The sequence below is a fragment of the Aegilops tauschii genome, chromosome 3, assembly GCF_002575655.3.
Source record: "Aegilops tauschii subsp. strangulata cultivar AL8/78 chromosome 3, Aet v6.0, whole genome shotgun sequence".
NCBI lineage: Eukaryota > Viridiplantae > Streptophyta > Magnoliopsida > Poales > Poaceae > Aegilops > Aegilops tauschii.
In genome coordinates, this window is record NC_053037.3 from 588,414,221 (window position 1) to 588,432,501 (window position 18,281).

The 18,281-nt window shown below is 44.4% G+C and overlaps 2 protein-coding genes and 1 long non-coding RNA gene across 4 annotated transcripts; all 3 read left to right on the forward strand.

Moving 5' to 3' along the window:
• The first annotated feature begins 1,371 nt into the window (after nucleotides 1-1,371).
• Nucleotides 1,372-5,223, forward strand: LOC109732360 (disease resistance protein RGA5-like). The gene is made up of 3 exons (XM_020291538.4): nucleotides 1,372-2,198; nucleotides 2,645-4,413; nucleotides 4,988-5,223. Exons 1-3 carry the CDS (start codon nucleotides 1,372-1,374, stop codon nucleotides 5,116-5,118), a joined length of 2,727 nt encoding a protein of 908 aa, XP_020147127.1. The 3' UTR covers nucleotides 5,119-5,223.
• Nucleotides 5,224-5,411: 188 nt separating this feature from the next.
• LOC109732359 (disease resistance protein RGA5) lies at nucleotides 5,412-12,628 on the forward strand. 2 transcript variants are annotated; one of them, XM_073511205.1, is made up of 6 exons: nucleotides 5,412-6,010; nucleotides 6,576-9,182; nucleotides 9,526-11,478; nucleotides 11,558-11,584; nucleotides 11,665-11,713; nucleotides 12,177-12,628. In XM_073511205.1, the coding sequence occupies exons 2-3, from the start codon at nucleotides 8,356-8,358 to the stop codon at nucleotides 11,459-11,461; spliced, it is 2,763 nt and encodes a 920-aa protein (XP_073367306.1). In that variant the 5' UTR covers nucleotides 5,412-6,010; nucleotides 6,576-8,355; the 3' UTR covers nucleotides 11,462-11,478; nucleotides 11,558-11,584; nucleotides 11,665-11,713; nucleotides 12,177-12,628. The 2 variants fall into 2 exon arrangements, with proteins under 2 accessions (XP_073367306.1, XP_020147125.3); XM_020291536.4 differs by having other exon boundaries at nucleotides 11,558-11,713.
• A 516-nt stretch (nucleotides 12,629-13,144) lies between these two features.
• LOC109732358 (uncharacterized) lies at nucleotides 13,145-14,951 on the forward strand. The gene is made up of 2 exons (XR_012205691.1): nucleotides 13,145-13,766; nucleotides 14,720-14,951. It is a non-coding gene; the product is annotated as an uncharacterized lncRNA (long non-coding RNA).
• The last annotated feature ends 3,330 nt before the right edge of the window (nucleotides 14,952-18,281 follow it).

The following is an 18,281-nucleotide window of genomic DNA, read 5'->3' on the forward strand; positions in this document are numbered from 1 at the left end:
ACCGCCACCAAACGCCACATCCCGGCAACCACGCCGCCCACACGGCCATGGTCACCGGGCAGCGCCATAGCACGGGCTCTGTCCAAAAGCACCGTGCTACCACCACCAGGGCCGCCGCCCCGGCATCCAAGACCTTGACACCACCTCACACGAGACCCGCCTCCACCCCAACGAAAGAGATGAGCGGAAAGGTCCCCCCTTTCGCACCCCTGGCCGACCCCCAGCGTCGAGACCCGAAAGGCCGGCCAGAACTGGCATCCACCGACCCGTCCTGCTGCCCCGAGCGCGAGACGAGCGCGGTCCTGCAGCACCGAGAGGGGGACGAGGTCAGTCCTGCTGCAACGTGCGCGAGACGAGCTCGATCCCGCTGCATCGTGCGCGAGATGAGCTCGGTCCTGCAGCACTGGGCGCGAGACGAGCGGTGGACCGCAGCTGGGTGAGGACCAGCCCTTTGATGGGAGTAGCGCCCAGATGACGAGGAGATGGGGCGAAGGTCGAGACGGTCCGACCGCAGACGAGCCGACGCCGGAGAAGCCGGCCGCTGCCGCGGGCAGATCCGCAACCACCGCCACTGCGCCGCCACCACGACCCCTGGCTCGCACCACTACTGCCCTCCTTGACCCGCGCCGACCACGGCCAGCCCCGCAGGAGGTCAGATCTGGCCGAGCTACGCCTTGCTAGCCGCCGTCCCCGACTCCAGCAGGCACATCCACCGCGCCACCGCCCGCCACGAGCAGGATCCGGCCAGGGCCGAGCCGGATCTCGCCGCCGCGGCCGCGACGGGGCATACCACCGCCCAGCAGCCCACCGAGCGACGCCAACAGCCCCCGCCGTCGCCGGGACGGCCGTCAACGTCGCGCCGCCGCGCCTTGCCCAGCGCCGCGCAAGCACGCGAGGAGAATGCCCCGCGCCCGCCCGCCCCGCGCGAAGGGTGAGATGGCCCGACGCTTTGCCCGGCGGCGTGCTCCGGCGGCGGCGAGGGAAGGAGATCGAGGGGAAAGGGGGCCGGCGGCGGCCGGTCGAGGGAATCGCCCCCCCCCCCCCCTCGCGGGAGCGGGTCGGGCGAGAGGATAAGTTCGCCGCTGAGGAGGTGTAGATGGGATCGCCGCCACACTGTCTACTATTACTACCACAACCGTTGATACATGGGACCCCGCTATCCACAGCCCCGCATGGCAGCCAGACTATGAACATGATCGTCTAACTAATCCAGATACATCGTTAAATTAGTAAGAATTCTGTACAACGCTGGTTTCTATACCACAACCAGTTTCTCCCTTATGACACGATCATTGCCCAGTATGCCTTTGGAGTAACCACATAGCGCTTCCAGCCCTCTGACACCCAAACCACTCCCAGAGAGGCCGAGACATGGAGATTGCCATGGGGGCTATTGGCCCTCTCCTCCCGAAGCTCAGTGAGCTGCTCATGGGAGAGCTCACCATGGAGAAACAAGTGAGGAAAGGCATCGAGTCTCTCATGACAGAGCTCACATTGGTGCATGCTGCCCTGAGTAAGGTGGCAGAAGTTCCCGTGGACCAGCTTCACAAGGGGGTCAAGATTTGGGCAGGAAATGTCAAGGAGTTGTCGTACCAAATGGAGGAAATTGTTGATGTTTTCATGGTGCGCGTGGAGGATGGTGGCAAACCTGCCAACCCAAAGAACAGAGTCAAGAAGATACTCAAGAAGGTTAAAAGATTATTCAAGAATGGCAAGGATCTCCATCAGATCTCTGATGCTCTAAACGAAGCGGTTCATCAAGCTAAGCAGTTGGCCGAGCTGCACCAAAGGTATGAGCAAGGGATGCGAGATCCTAGCACTAGTGCTAGTGTTGACCCTCGCATGATGGCCCTATACACAGATGTGTCTGAACTCGTCGGTATTGATGAAACACGAGATGAGTTGATAAACATGTTGACTGAAGGTGATGATTGGTTGAAGCATCCATTGAAGACAGTCTCTATTGTTGGATTTGGTGGGTTGGGCAAGACAACTCTTGCCAAATCAGCATATGAGAAGATCAAAGGGCAATTCGATTATGATGCTTTTATTTCGGTTTCTCAGAATCCCAGCAAGAAGAAAGTCTTCAAGAATATTCTCTATGAACTTGACAAGAGCAAGTATGCACGCATTCATAGTGAAGAATGGGAAGAAAATCATCTGATCGATGGAATAATTGAATTCCTTAATGGCAAGAGGTACATGTGTTTCTTTCCTTTTGCAAACGGATTAATTATCATTTTGTCTAGTTAAATAATGATAGTATTTTAGAGTAGTGCATATGCATCTTGATACCATATTGTTGATTTATAGTTTTATGCTTTTGGCATAAATGATGTAGTTAGTACATAACCCATCTTTCAACAATTAGGGAGTGCATACATTAAGCTGACCAAGAAATTCTTATGCCTAAGTGGATGATCTCAACTGTTAATTCAACAATTGCACATTTCTAGAACTATAGTTGCACATAAGTTATGGTATGTGTGTGGAAATCTAGGTCTCAGAATATGCAATTTGGTCGAGTTATAAATACTTTTTTGTTAGTTTCCTCTGAAATAACATATCCGTACTAATATAATATATCTTACTGTATATATCTTCATTGTACTGATTTACTAACTAATGCAAAATGTAAACAAAGGTACCTCGTCATAATTGATGACATATGGGATACAGAAGTGTGGAAATTAATCAAGTGTGCTTTCTCCAAGAAGAGTCTTGGAAGCCGATTAATTACGACAACCCGCATCGTTAGTGTCTCTAAAGCATGCTGCTCTTCCAAGGATGATATCTACAAAATGAAACCTCTTTCAGACGATGTGTCAAGAATGCTCTTCTATAAAAGAGTATTTTATGAGAAAGGGTGTCCTCAAGAGTTGGTGCAAGTATCCAAAGACATTTTGAAAAAATGTGGTGGCATACCATTAGCTATTATTTCTATAGCAAGTCTTCTGGCTAATAATCATGATATGAAAACAAAGGACCAATGGTATGCTTTGCTCAATTCCATTGGCCGCGGACTTACAGAAGATTGCGGTTTGGAGCAGATGAAAAAGATATTATTATTCAGTTATTATGATCTACCTTCGTATCTGAAACCTTGTTTGTTATATCTTAGCATCTTCCCAGAAGATCACAAGATTATGAAAGGAAAGCTAATATGGAGATGGATATCAGAAGGTCTTGTTTATAGTGAAAAACAAGAAACTGACTTATATGAGCTTGGTAACAACTACTTCAATGAACTTGTAAATAGAAGTATGATCCAGCCAATTGGCATTGATGATAGAGAAGATAAACAAGCATGTCGTGTACATGACATGGTGCTTGATCTCATATGCTCACTGTCAAGTGAAGAAAACTTCGTCACAATTTTGGATGGCACCGGAAGAAAAATGCCTAGTTTGGTTCACAGATTGTCCATCCAAAATAGCAAGATGGATGTTGATATTTCTAGGATGGCACACATGAGATCTATTACCATTTTCACCAATAAGGTTGTTGGGAAACTGTTGGATATTTCAAGTTTTCAAGTTCTTCGTGTGTTGGATTTCGAAGGTTGTGATATCTCGGATATTGGGTATGTGGGAGATCTTTTACATTTGAGGTACTTAGGACTAAGATATACTCATGTTGAGGACCTTCCCACTGAAATTGGGAAGCTACAATTTTTGCTTACCTTGGATTTAAGAGGTACTAGGATAAAAGTTCTGCCATCAAGTGTTGTTCATCTAAGACGTCTGATGTGCCTGTATGTTGACTATCATATGAAGCTGCCGTCTGGGATAAGTAATCTGGCTTCCCTAGAAGTGCTAGGTACAATGATGCTGTTTGACAAGGACCTCGACGCTGTGAAAGAATTGGGCCATTTGACCAAGCTCAGGGTGCTCCAAGTTTACTACCATGTTGATGAGATCCTGGATAAAGCTTTGATGAGATCTCTTAGTAATCTGTACAAACTGGACAGTCTAGATATTTATGTCCGTGGTGGAGAAATCAATTTCCTGAGCGAAGATTGGGTGCCTCCACTGCAACTCCGTAGATTGGCTTTCTCGTTACCGTCGAGTTGGTTCAAGACACTGCCGTCATGGATCAATCCTTCATCGCTTTCTCTCCTCACCTATCTTCATATAAAGGTGGTTAAAGTGTCATCGGAGGCCATCCAACTTATTGGGATGCTTCCTGCTCTTTGTGTTCTCGAGATAATGGATATTTCCAAGTTCTATGAAGAGCGTGTGGTGGAAATGTCCGCCCTTTCCTCTGTTGCGTTATTCCCGTGTGCGACAGAGTGTCACTTCCTTTGTATTGGTGCAGTGTCATCTATGTTTCCACGAGGAGCTGCACCGAGGCTTAAGCACCTTGGCTTCACCTTCTCAGCTAAGTGGATTCACCAAATCTTCCACTCAGCAGGTATTATGCTAGCAGCATTGACCTATTCTTGATTCCAATATTTTGTTTGGCTAGCTAGGTCAATCGATCTGGCCCCTAAAGCCAAAATATTGTACAGTATTATGAACTACTTATGCTGCAAAGGTACAAGATTACATATGTGAAGTAATTCAGATTAGTGAGCAATCCACTAAGTAATATGTGTTTCTATTGGGTGAAACCTGTGTTTTTTATTTTCTGTTCGGAACATTCGACTGAACCATTTGTGTGCCTGTGCTTGCACGATCCACATCTGCATGTATTTTACTAGCAGTATATGCACGCGCCTATCTGAAGTTCCAACAAATCTGCAATGTGGATTTCTCCTTGGTTACTTATGGTGCATAAATACATAGCATCAATTGTTACTTCTACTTGCCATAAGATCACATATAAAGTGCTCCACATTACATTAGCAAGCAATCCACTAGTAGTACTAGTATAGATATGTGCCCTGTATGTGTGCCCTTTTCTGTAGTTGGATGAAGTACGTTTTCCTCTTCTGTAACATTTAGCTGGGACACTCACATGTATGTCCTTCAACATGGCATTGCAGGCAGCATGAGCTACCAAATGTCATCGAAATGTACTTTGATCGCGCAGGCCTCCGCTTCTTCTCCAGCCAATATTGTCAAGCACACTGCTTTGCCGTGCCGTTTGATCCGTCTCCGTCCTGCAACGAGATGAAGCAAATCAACCGACTCTTCTAACTTTATACAGGGGAGCAAATCATATGGTGATGTTTTCTCTTGTTACCGTGCAACGAAATTGTATTAAGTGACGCATACAAAGACGATGATCTCATAGATCGATGGTCATAGCAGTGTCTTGTTATGTTGCCCCTCAGTTGATCCATGGTTACTCTTTTTTTTTTTTGAACGGTGCGTGAGAGTGCTCTTGTTATGATCAAAGCTACACGCATTTATTTTTCTCTCAGCTGTACTAGTGCTGTAGATGTCGATGATGATAACCAGTCGGTTCCGGCCGCAGTTTCGACAGAAATCTAACTGAAGCTGTAAGGCTGAAGCCACGCCAAATTCAGTCAGACAAATTATTTAGCGATGCCTCAGTTTGTGCAGCGTTTGTTATACATGGACACATTCGGGTGTAAATTAGTGGGCGTTGTTGTGAGTATTCCGATTTGTCACCACACGTTCCAGAAATCATCTGGTCAGGTCCTCTGCTGTCTGTAGCAACTTCTGCGTGGAAATGATCCTCCAGTGAAAGCGAAATCACGCACGATGAGACCAGGAGATCTATCAGACCTCAACTTAGTTGTTCATGTTTGTCTTAGCTGGATGACACATGGGGCCATACCGGGCAGAGGACCCACATGGCAGCAGCTCTGTGCCGGCACGTGATCTGTCGGATCCGTTAACAGGCCCTCTGCTCCCGGCGTCTATTTCTACAGCGTTTGGAGAAGGGGGAGTCTGTCAGTCAGAGACAGAGGTCGAGCCGTGGAGTAGATCTCGCGGCGCCGGACAGGTTCCTGCCGGCTCCGGCGACCTCCTCGTCGTTGAGTACGTGCAGCAGCCCGGGGAGGTGCCAAAGGCTGGATCTCGCAGAACAAGGACATGAGGTATATTTCGTTTCTTCCTGATCTGGATCCGATGAACTTTAACTCATGGTGGTGTGCATCTTCAGTTCAAATTTCTGGTCTTCTTCCGTTCTAGGTTGTTTAATCTAGTTTCCTCAAGTACCGGCCGGGCAGCCACTGTGCGCATCTTAATCCTTCAGTGCAAATCCTTGATTATCCATGTTAGATTTACTCGTAAGGTCTGCTTTAGTGAGGCCATTCGTTGCCAGATAATTAGCACATGATTCACTACTGACCTCTCTTTGTGAAGAAACAGATGCATCCTGATTTGTTTGCCAACTAAACGGTACAAAAAGTTCATAAGGTCAGCGTAGGATGGAAGTCAAAACTAAACTGTGTGTGGACTTGAAACAGATGCTAGTGAGGATATTGTTATTTAGCCATTGCCATCTTAAGTGCAAATCAGTTGCGATTCACTCTAGATTCTGCTTATTTTTCGCCTTGATAAATAGCTCATTATTCATTGTTATCTTCTCTTTATGAGTAAATAGTATACTCATGTTGACTTTCCTGCCAACTAATTGTTTCAAAATCTTCGCATGCATAGGTACTTGGGCATGGAATGGGAATCACAATTGTTCTGGTGGAAATGAAGAATGTCCTATTATTTGGCTGCTACCATCGATGTTCTTTTAGATTGAACATTGCCATGATCGTTTCTCTACGCAACGAATATATTAGATCAAGCATCATGTCATGGACACCATAAGACTTTTCTGCGTTGATAGTGATGTCTACGGGTTGGATTGTGCTTCTGTTTATCAGCTCACTGAAGTAACTCTCCTAGCTCAAATGGGTTAATTTCGTGTTTACATGATACACAAATCTTCAGCTATCCATCTTCATATGAATTGGTCTCGCTTAATTTTGTAATCTTCTGGATATATGCTTACGTATAATAAATGATGTGAAGATAGATCATAGGACAAAACCATAATCTTTAGTCTTAAGCAAGTTAGGGTAAACTAGAGAAGTAGAGATAGAACACAACAGAAGCCACACACACAAATGACATGGAAAGCAGCAAAGAAATAGTAAAAGAAGCTCTTGACTTGTAGATTATGTCAAAGTGATAATCTAGAGTCAAGCTTCTTTTACTATTAGTTTCGATCTACCTTGCCATCTATAGGATTAGTTATTATATCTAAGTATGTTTTCAGAAGATTAGAAGATTAAGCAAGGTCACTTGATAGGTAAACTGATAGCCGAATGTTTTGTTTATCATGGAAAACCAGAGATTAGCCTATTTAAGCTCGGTGATAGAGTTACTCAATGAGATCATAAATAGAAGCATGATTCAACCAATAGACATCAATTTGATGAAGGCATGAAAAATCTTATTGTGTTATGATATGATGATTGATCCAATATGTTTTTGCCAAGTGAAGAAAAACACTAACATTGCACTGAGTGAAAGCGATCTATACAAAGGCAAGATTTGAATATTATCCACCCGAAAGAGAATGTCAGATATGACCACCATCAGAAGAAGCAACAATGCCACAAGTGAGCTCTCTTGTATATCCACGTGCTATTGTCGATTCAGTGTCGCGTATGTTGAGCGTTTATGTTCTACATGTGTTAGATTTAGAATATTGTGGTGAGCACTTCCATTCTTGCCAATTGAGATGGTGAGGCTCAGGAACACTGCATTTGCCATGGTGTTTTGATTTGTCTTCTGCAGCAACATGAAACTCTCATTGTAATTGTACCCACTTATGCCTGAATACTGCTATTACTTCAGTTAGATTCAAGAAGCACCAAGTTTCTGCAGCGCTCCTGCATTTTGCTAATGATGAACTTCCTTCTCCATTTCTTTCTTTTGTAAGGAAGAGTTATGTACTAATGATGTATGACTGGCTGGTTAATTTTCTGTCAATTCAACAACCAGTTTGTATGCTGGCCAGTGCAATTTGGCCGTATGAACCATTAGTTATTATATATGTACTGATGTCTGGTTTGCCTGCTCTCCTGCATTCTTCATTACACTCCATTGTTTGTAATAACTTTATTTCAGACTCGCAACCTAAAATGTCGCAAGTTTGCATCTGGGCCTTGTGAGACTATCATTATCTACTAGTACCACAACCGCTGATGCATGGGACCCAGCTGTCTGTCAGGCCCGCAAGCCAGTCGGCCTACGCCATTATGGTCGTATCCAATCTTGGATCTCGTCATTAAATTAGAATTATGTACTCCCCAACTCTGGTTTCTATACCAGTCTAGTTTATTGTCTAGGACATGATAATTGGCCAGAGTGCCTCCGGAGCAACAACGTAGCACTTCCAGCTCTCTTACACACAAAACACCACGAGAGAGGTCGAGCCATGGAGATCGCCATGGGGGCCATTGGCCCTCTCCTCCCGAAGCTCGGTGAGCTGCTCATGGGCAAGCTCACCATGGAGAAACAAGTAAGGAAAGGTATCGAGTCTCTCGTAACAGAGCTGAAATTGATGCATGCTGTCCTTAGCAAGGTGTCGAAAGTGCCCGCAGACCAGCTGGAAGAAGGGGTCAAGATCTGGGCAGGAAATGTCAAGGAGTTGTCCTACCAAATGGAGGACATCGTTGATGCCTTCATGGTGCGTGTGGGGGATGGTGGCGAGTCCACCAACCCGAAAAACAGAGTCAAGAAGATACTGAAGAAGGTCAAAAGATTATTCAAGAATGGCAAGGATCTCCATCGAATATCCGATGCCCTGGAAGAAGTGGTTCTTCAAGCTAAGCAGTTGGCCAAGCTACGTCAAAGGTACGAGCAAGAGATGCGGGACACTAGTGCTAATACTAGTGTTGACCCTCGCATGATGGCCTTGTACACAGATGTGACAGATCTCGTCGGCATTGAAGAAACACGAGACAAGTTGATCAACATGTTGACTGAAGACGATGATTGGTCGAAGCATCCGTTGAAGACGATATCTATTGTTGGATTTGGTGGGTTAGGCAAGACGACTCTTGCCAAAGCAGCATACGACAAGATTAAAGTGCAATTTGATTGTGGTGCTTTTGTCTCGGTTTCACAAAACCCTGAAATGAAAAAGGTTTTGAAGGATATTCTCTATGGACTTGACAAGGTCAAGTACGAAAACATACATAATGCAGCGAGGGACGAAAAGTATCTCATTGACGATATAATTGAATTCCTTAATGACAAGAGGTACATACATATGCTTTTTTTTTTTTTCTTTTACAACCCAATTGTCATTTCATCTAGTAAAATAATGACATCGTCTTGGTATACTAGTGCATATGCATCTTGATAGCATATTGTTAATTTATACTTTTCATGTAAATTCCTATAGTTATTATATAAATCATATCATGTAATAATTATGGAGTGCATATTTTTTTAAGGTAATTGAAAACTTCTTATTCTAAGTTGACGATCTCAATTATGGAGTTTGCTTAGAAGTAATTTATCCAAACTAATATAATAATATATTATTTTATTATCCTCATTGTATTGATCTATTAACTAATTATTAAATGCATTCATAAAGGTACCTCATCGTAATCGATGATATATGGAATGAAAAAGCATGGGAGTTACTTAAGTGTGCCTTTTCCAAGGAGAGCCCCGGAAGCCGACTAATCACGACAACCCGCAATGTTAGTGTCTCTGAAGCATGTTGCTCTTCTGATGGTGATATTTATAGGATGGAACCCCTTTCTGATGATGTATCAAGAACACTCTTCTGTAAAAGAGTATTTTCACAAGAAGAAGGCTGCCCTCAAGAATTATTGCAAGTATCCGAAGAAATTTTGAAGAAATGTGGCGGTATACCGTTAGCTATTATTACTATAGCAAGTCTTCTAGCTAATAAGGGTCAGATAAAAGCAAAGGATGAATGGTATGCTTTGCTCAGTTCCATTGGTCATGGACTCACAGAAGATCGTAGTTTGGAGCAGATGAAAAAGATATTATTATTCAGCTACTATGATCTACCTTCATATCTGAAACCTTGTCTATTATATCTTTGCATCTTCCCAGAAGATCAAGAGATTAGGAGAGATAGACTGATATGGAGATGGATATCAGAAGGACTTGTTTACAGTGAGAAACAAGAAACTAGCTTATATGAGCTTGGTAACAGCTACTTCAATGATCTAGTAAACAGAAGTATGATACAGCCCACAGACATTGATACTAATGGAAATGCAGAAGGTTGCCGTGTACATGACATGGTGCTTGACCTTATATGCTCATTATCAAGTGAAGAAAACTTTGTCACAATACTAGATAACAGCAGAAGAAAAATACCTAACTCAGAGATCAAGGTTCGCAGATTGTCCATTCAAAATAGCAAGATAGATGTGGATACCACTAGGATGGAGCATATGAGATCTGTTACTGTTTTCACAAGTGATGTTGTTGGGAAAGTGTTGGATATTTCAAGCTTTCAAGTTCTGCGCGTGTTGGATTTAGAAGGTTGTCGTGATGTCTCAGATGTTGGATATGTGGGGAATCTGTTACATTTGAGGTACTTGGGGCTAAAAGATACTCGTGTTAAGGACCTTCCCATGGAAATAGGGAAGCTGCAGTTTTTGCTTACCTTGGACTTAAGAGGTTCTAATATAAAAGTACTGCCATCGAGTGTTGTTCAATTAAGACGTCTAATGTGCCTGTATGTTGATTATGGTATGAAGCTGCCATCTGGAATAGGTAACCTGACTTCCCTGGAAGTGCTAGATGAACTGAGGTTATCTGGCGTGGACCTTGATTTTGTGAAAGAATTGGGCCGTCTGACCAAGCTCAGGGTGCTCCGGCTTGACTGTGATGGTTGTGATGAGAGCCTGGGTAAAGCTTTGGAGGAATCCATTAGTAATATATACAAACTGGACAGTCTAGATGTATTTGTCGATGATGGACTCATCAATTGCCTGAGCGAAGATTGGGTGCCTCCTCCACAACTCCGTAGATTGGCTTTCCCGGCAATTCAAAGTTGGTTCGAGACATTGCCGTCATGGATTAATCCTTCATCCCTTCCTCTCCTCTCCTATCTGGATATAACGTTGTTTGAAGTGCGACCGGAGGTCATCCAACTTCTAGGGACTCTGCCTGCTCTTGGTTATCTTGTTATATGGAATTATTCTAGGCCCAAAGAAGCGCATGAGGTGGAAGCGCCCGTCCTTTCCTCTGGTGCTGCGTTATTCCCATGTGCGACGGAGTGCGGCTTCTATGGTATTGGTGCCGTGCCGTCTATGTTTCCACGAGGTGCAGCGCCAAGGCTTAAGCACCTTCGGTTCTCCTTGCCAGCGAAGTGGATCTCCCGTGAAAACTTTGATTTGGGCATGCGCCACCTTCCTTCCCTCCAGCGAGTCAGCGTTGATCTTATCAAGGAGGGAGCCAGCATTGCAGAGGTGAAGGAAGCGAGGGCTGCACTGATGGCCGCAGCGGAGGACCACCCCAACCGTCCCGCCCTTGCTATATGGTGACGCATGCAAAGGGAAAGGTACATACAGTCATAAACTAGCCGCACATCATCTGTACCTTGTCCCAGGCAGATGTTCATTGCTCTTTGTTTGTTTCAGGCGGACGAAGCGAGGCATGCGATTGAGGTTCGCTAGATACTCCTCCACGATTTTGTACAAGTGTTTTCACACGAAGTGTTTTATTCCTCTCCTCTTCCGTTTTTCAGTTTCAGGCAGCCGGAGTGCTTAGGCTGATTCGTCGAATCTTGCACCCAGGTACTATACTAAGTCCATTGATTTGATTACAAGCACCAAAGTATTCTTAATTTCAGCAGTTTCATAAGCTAGCTAGCTCGATTGATCAGGCCTAAACATTACAATACGAATCTATTCAGCGTTGGCCTGTTCATTTATGCTGCAAAGATACATAGGGCCCCTTAATTGTTATTTCTGCATGCTACAAGTTTACAACTAATCTGGATTAGTGAGCAGTCCACCAAGTAATATGTGTTTTTTATGTATGTGTTTCGAAGTGCCAACAGAACTGCAATGTCATTTTCGCCTTGGTTACTTTACGGTGCATAAGTACATAATAGGATCACTAGTTACTTTTTCTTGCCACGTACAAGGTTCGCATTTTCTTGGTACAGATTAGCAAGCAATTCACTACGGCAGTTGGTTGAACTCTGTTCTCTTGTTCTGTAACATTTAACTGAGCCATTCACATGTGGCACTGCAGGTAGCACACTCGATCAGACTATGAGTTAATAAATTTCGCCGACATGGACTCGATCGTGCGTGCCTCTTTCCAACCAATACAGTCGAGCACACTGCGCTTGCCTTGCCGTTTGATCTGTCTTTGTTCCGCAACGAGATGAAGCTCTCATTCTGTCCATCCATGCCTGAAGTCTCTTCTTGCTTCCATCAATTCAACAACAATCAAGTTTGTAGGGCGCCCCCTGCATTTTGCCCTGATGAACCATTAGTTATCATGTACTGATGATGTCTGATTTGGATGCTCTCCAGCATTGTTCATTACACTCCTATATTTGTAACAACTTTATCTCAGACTCGATGTTTATTCCAGACTCGTGAACTATACTGTCAGAGTTCAGGTTGTAATATGGTCTGAAGTTTATCTTCCATCTGTCATGTTGGTTTGATCAAATAAATCGTGAACTGTAGCTTGAATTTGCCACTGAATCACACTGTGTGCCCTTGCTGTTATTTACTACTCTGTAGAATTATTGGCCCTGAACTGATGCAATTAAATCTGGAGGTAAGAATGTGGTTCGGTGTACTCCATTCATCAACTGTCAGTCTCTCCTTTACTTGCACTTACACAGGGCAGCAAACCAGGTGATCTTTTTTGTGTACCATGAAGTAAGTCATATGCTTTCCCGCAAAAAAAAAAGTAAGTCATATGCTGTAATGCACAGGAAGGCCCGTTCATTAGCAACTCGATTGATAATCTACACGTTATTTGTTTCTTCCTGCTGTATTCCACCGCCTAGCTGCAGCCGAGATCAGATGAGAACGTTGCCAACCGTGTAATTTAACTGAAGCTGAAAGCCTGAAGCCCAGCTCAAGAGCATAATCAGGCAGTCCTTGTGTCTAAGCGTAGTGCTGCATTATCTTGTCTGTCTATGTCTACATTTTGAGATAATAAAAGCGCCCTTTATCAAAAAAAATATCTTGTCTGTCTAAGTGGTTGCTCTCCTCTTATTGCAATCAAGCACGGGTTTGTGCCAGGGCACTAATTCTAGTTCCATTGCCTGCTCTGTCCGAGGTTGCAGCCAAGATCAGGCGAGATGACAATGTCATCCTTTTTCAGTCTTTCTTTCGATCGCTCGCCGTTTCGTTAGAAAATCTTACAAAATTCAGTCAACTCGTTTGGAGCTGTTTCACGCAGGACTACTAGATTTTGGTTATCAAGTAACAGTATCAGCAAAAGAAAAATGACAGCATCGTGTTTTTATCAGTAACCGGATGACACATGGGACCATAGCGTAAGGAGGACCACAAGGCAGCGGTTGTGTGCGTGACTGCGTGCACATGACCGGTCGTGTTCGTTCGTAGCTCCTCTGCTCCCAATGTTATATCTACCGCGTACGGAGAGGGAAGAGCCGTCGAGTGGATCTCGTGGAGGGGGCCTCTGCTGGCCGCCGGCCGCCGGCCCCCGGCCTCTGCTGGCCGCCGGCCGCCGGCCCCCGGCCTCCTCCCTGGTCCGGTAAGTCCTGTCGACCACCGGCGACCTGCTCGCTGCTGAGTGTGTGCAGCGGCCCGAAGAGGCACGTCCAGCCCGGATCTCGCAAGACAGCGATATCAGGTATGAATCTGTTCTTCTGTTCTACATTAGATCTGACTAAATTAGTTTCTTCGACTACAATCGTGGGCGTCAGGGTGTGCATCTTAAGTGCAAACTGTTCGTCGTCCACCACAAATTTCCATCCGTTCTAGTAGATCTTTCATCGTGGACTCTAGTTTCTTCAAGTAAATCATTTCTGTGCTGATTTGCCGGTGTGTGCATCTCAGTTCTACTTGTACATAATTTGTTCTTCCGTTCGGGATCTGACTAAATCGTGGGGTCGCGGTGTGCATCTTAAGTGTGGATTGTTCGTCGTCCACCACTGATTTCCTTCCGTTCTACTGTAGATCTTTCATCGTGCACTCTAGTTAAGTAAATCATTTCTGTGCTGGTCGGCCGGTGTGTGCATCTCAGTTCTTCAGTGCAAATTGTTGGTTATCCAGGATAGATTTATAGTGCTAGTTTGGTCGTATAAGCTACTTGTAGGGTCTGCTCCAGTGAGTCCATTTGCTGCCAGATAACTAGCGCACGCTTCAATACTGACCTCTCTTTATGAAGAAACATATATCATATGCATCTTGATTTGTCCCACACACAAAAAAAGATGCATCTTGATTTGTTTGCCAACTAAACGGTGCAAAAACTTCATATAAATAGGTCAGTCTTGGATGAAAGTTACAGCTGTTTGTGGACTTAAAAGAGATGCTAGTGCGGAAGAAATGGAGAGGGCATTGTTAATTAGCTGTTACCATCCACTGTTTCTTACTGCTTGTTTTAAGTGCAAATCATTGGTGATACACTGTAGATTTACATTGGTTGGTATAACATGGTTTTTCCCTGGGGTTTGCTTATGCTTTTGCCTCGATAACTAGCTCATTATCCGTTCATTGATGTCTTCTCTATATTTGGAAATAGTATACGCATCATGTTGACTTACCTGCCAACTAATCGTCGCAAAAACTTCACGTGCATAGGTACATGGGCATAAGATGAGAATCACAATTGTTGTGGAGGAAGCGAAGAATGTCTTGTTACTTGGCTGTTGCCATCCATGTTCTTTTGGGTTGCACAATGCAATAAGTGTTTCTCTCCGCAACGAATATATTAGATCGAGCATCATGTCATGTACACCATAAGCTTTTGCTGTCTTCATAGTCGATGTCTACCAGTTCAATCATGCTTCTATTTATCAACTCATTGAATTAACCCTCTCCTAGCTCAAATGGGCCAATTTCTCGTTTACATGATACATGAAACATTCAGATATCCATCTCCATATGAACTGGTCTCTCTTAATTTTGTAATCTTCTGGATACATGCTTACATATTATAAATGATGTGAAGGTAGATCATAGAACAACAACATAATCTTTTGACTTCGGCAAGTCAGTGTAGACTAGAGATAGAACACAACAGGAGCCACACACCAACTATATGGAAAGTAGCAACGAAATAGTAAAACAAGCTCCTGACTTGTAGATCATGTCAAAGTGATGGTCTAGAATCAAGCTTCTTTTACTACTAGTTTTGGTCTACCTTGTCATCTGCTATAGGATTAGTTATTATATCTAAGTATGTTTTCAGAAGATTAGAAGATTAAGCAAGGTCACCTGATAGTAAATGGATAGCTAAATAGATTGCATAGATGGCATCATCGCAGGCACATACTACGATCTCACAAGTGCCAAAGAGAGTTTAAATATTGCGTGGGTGGAGTAATTTACTAGAGCTGCTCACACGTACACATGGTCTCAGGGAGCAAGAGAGCAATCTGTCATGACACTTTTCTTAGGCACGACAGCACGCGAGTAAAGCGCGTGCATGGAGAGCAGTGACGCGGTATAATTTAACCTGGTCACTGCAGTCGAAGCGGCATCCAATGGCATTTTTCGCCCATCTCAAGATCGCATCAAGCTTGAGCCTCGTCTAATACTCCTTCGCTTCACTGTTACTAGGACGGAGGGGTTTGTTCATGAACAACACTAGATGAGTAAAAAGAAAAGAAAAATGTATGTTAGATTTGTTTGACTACTTCTAGATGCTTTCGCTCTAGTGTAATTTTTTTTTCTATCTAATTGCAAATGATGTTAAGGGGAAGCAAAAGCTTTATGAAGTTAATATGCAGTCTTCTAGCCTACCCCCCCCCCCCCCCCCCAGGCTGATGTGGTTGGCTGGACTAAGCAGCCCAAGAATCACATAAAGATCAATGTGGACGCTTCTTTCATTGCAGGCACGGGATTGGCTGGGCTAGGAGCGGTTGGCAGGGATTGTTTTGGTGATATTGTCTTTTCAGTGGCTTCCTATTTTCATGGATGCTCGGATGCAGAGGAAGCTGAAGTCCAGGTCCTATCTTTTGGCCTCAACCAGGATCGTAAATTGAATTTGAACAAAGTGCAGATGAAGACCGATTGCATCACAGTAATGGCCGCTGTGAATGATTGTAATGTTAGCAGGGGCAGCTCGTGGGCTTGCTATGATAACTCTAAGGATATTAAGGAGGTTGGAGTTTGTTCTGTTTCCAAAGTCCATAGGGAGAGCAATGTGGTCGCGCATGAGCTTGCTGCCCATGCTAGAGTGAATGGGGATTTCTTTGTGTTAGTTGATGTGCCACAAGCTTAGAAACATGTAATTGCTTCCGATTGTAACCCAGGTTTATTGATGTAAATGAAGCTCTCCCTTTCCTCAAAAAATATATATTTCTTTTCTATCCTACCTATTGTTTTCTAAAGCCCTCTAGTTGTGAGTAGCTATGAGTAGAATGGTGAATCTTAAATAATGTTTTCTAGAGTATTCCAGCTATAAGTGGGAGTATGTGAAGGCTTCAAGAGCCCTATAAATTAGAGATTCTCACCTCTACTTTATATCCAGACTATGTACCCCCACTATCTATAATAGAACTTGATGTTTTTATCTAAGAATCTTGTGCTATAGGAGTTTTGGATTGAACTCCTCCTGCCATATCGGCCTACATTTGCCTCTAGAGTGATATCTACCACAAGACGTTGAAGTAGTTCATTCAACTCTAGTGTTGTACACTTTGTAGCAGCAAGGCGGAGTCGCTCCTCCACAACCTTGTGCTGCTTCAGGTGGTATCAAAGCCTCGTTGATCCATACAAGTTCTTGTTGTTCTCTTTGAGAGCAAGCTGCAGCAAGCAATGAAGCAATTGGAGAAGAGATAGATGCTGCAGAAGAACAAATCAAAGAGTTGCGTGAAGATCTTAATCGGAGATTTGACCGACTGATTGAGATGGTAAGATGAAGAAAGGGTGTCCCCCTGCTACCAATGAAGGAGATTCATCTAAAGAAAATAAGATGTTCAACAAATAAGGAGAGGTAATATTGGAGCAAGACCGCCATAACAACGTGTTGTTCAACGTACTTCAAAAAGGCTGATCTATATTGAAGCTTTTGAAGGTGAAGAATATGATGATGCCCTTGAAGAACCTAATCTCTATGCATATCGGAGAGTACCCACATATGCAAGGGATACATACAAGGTGAAAGCTAAGATCCCAACGTTTAATGGGAATGTTGACATTGAAGGGTGCCTTGATTGGTTATATGAAGTGGAGACTTTCTTTGAGGTCATGGAGGTTTGGGAAGATCGTAGAGTTCCTTTGGTCGCGCACAAGCTGAAAGGATCGCGTGCAAGAAGAGCACAGGCTAAGAGAAGAACCTTGTATGAGAACTTGGCGGCAAATGAAAAGTCTTTCGAAAGGGAGATTTTAACCCGCTGATTATGACAAGACCTATTTATCTAATTCCAAAATTGTCCCCAAGAAAATATGACCGTTTCAGATTACACGGAGGAGTTTCTAAGGCTACAAGCGAGGCGCAACCTTGCTGAAACTGAAGATTAACACGTTGCAAGGTACATCAATGGTCTCAATGATGCTATTCAAGATCGATTGATAATGCAACAAATCTGATCCATTGATCAAGCACAAGCCCTAGCATTAAAGGCCGAGAGGTTTGTGAGGACAAGAAAGACAACTAAGACTCCATATCCTCGTACCGAAGGCTCGTCTAAGGATCACACTAATAGAGTGAAAGAAAAGACCGCTCCACCAAAGACAAAATGACCCATCCCGAAGCAAACTAGACGCAAGGGTAAGGAAAATGAAGGCCCAAAGTGCTATAAATGCGGTAAAGTGGGACACATATCCACGGTTGCCCACTAAGAAAATGTGTTTGGCGTCCACCAAGCTTAGCATCAAGGAGAGGGGTGGAGCGGTGGCCTTCCTAGGACCCGAGCGGTGGCCTTCCTAGGACCCGAGCGGCGGCGACCTACCGTGCACTACTCTTCCTCACTGCCGGTGGCGCCCTTGGACGTCCCGGGTTCATGGTCATGGTGGCGGGACCCGGCCTTGACGGAGCTGGCGATGTCCTCCTCCTCGTCGGTGTCGCCGAACAGAGCCTCGCTAGCGTCGCCGCTTGGCTTTGTAGGCGGCCGCCACCTTCGCCACCTGCTGGCGGTACCGCTAGTGGACGAGGCAGATGTCGCGGGTGGTGCGGTAGGAGTCGAGCAACGCCTCT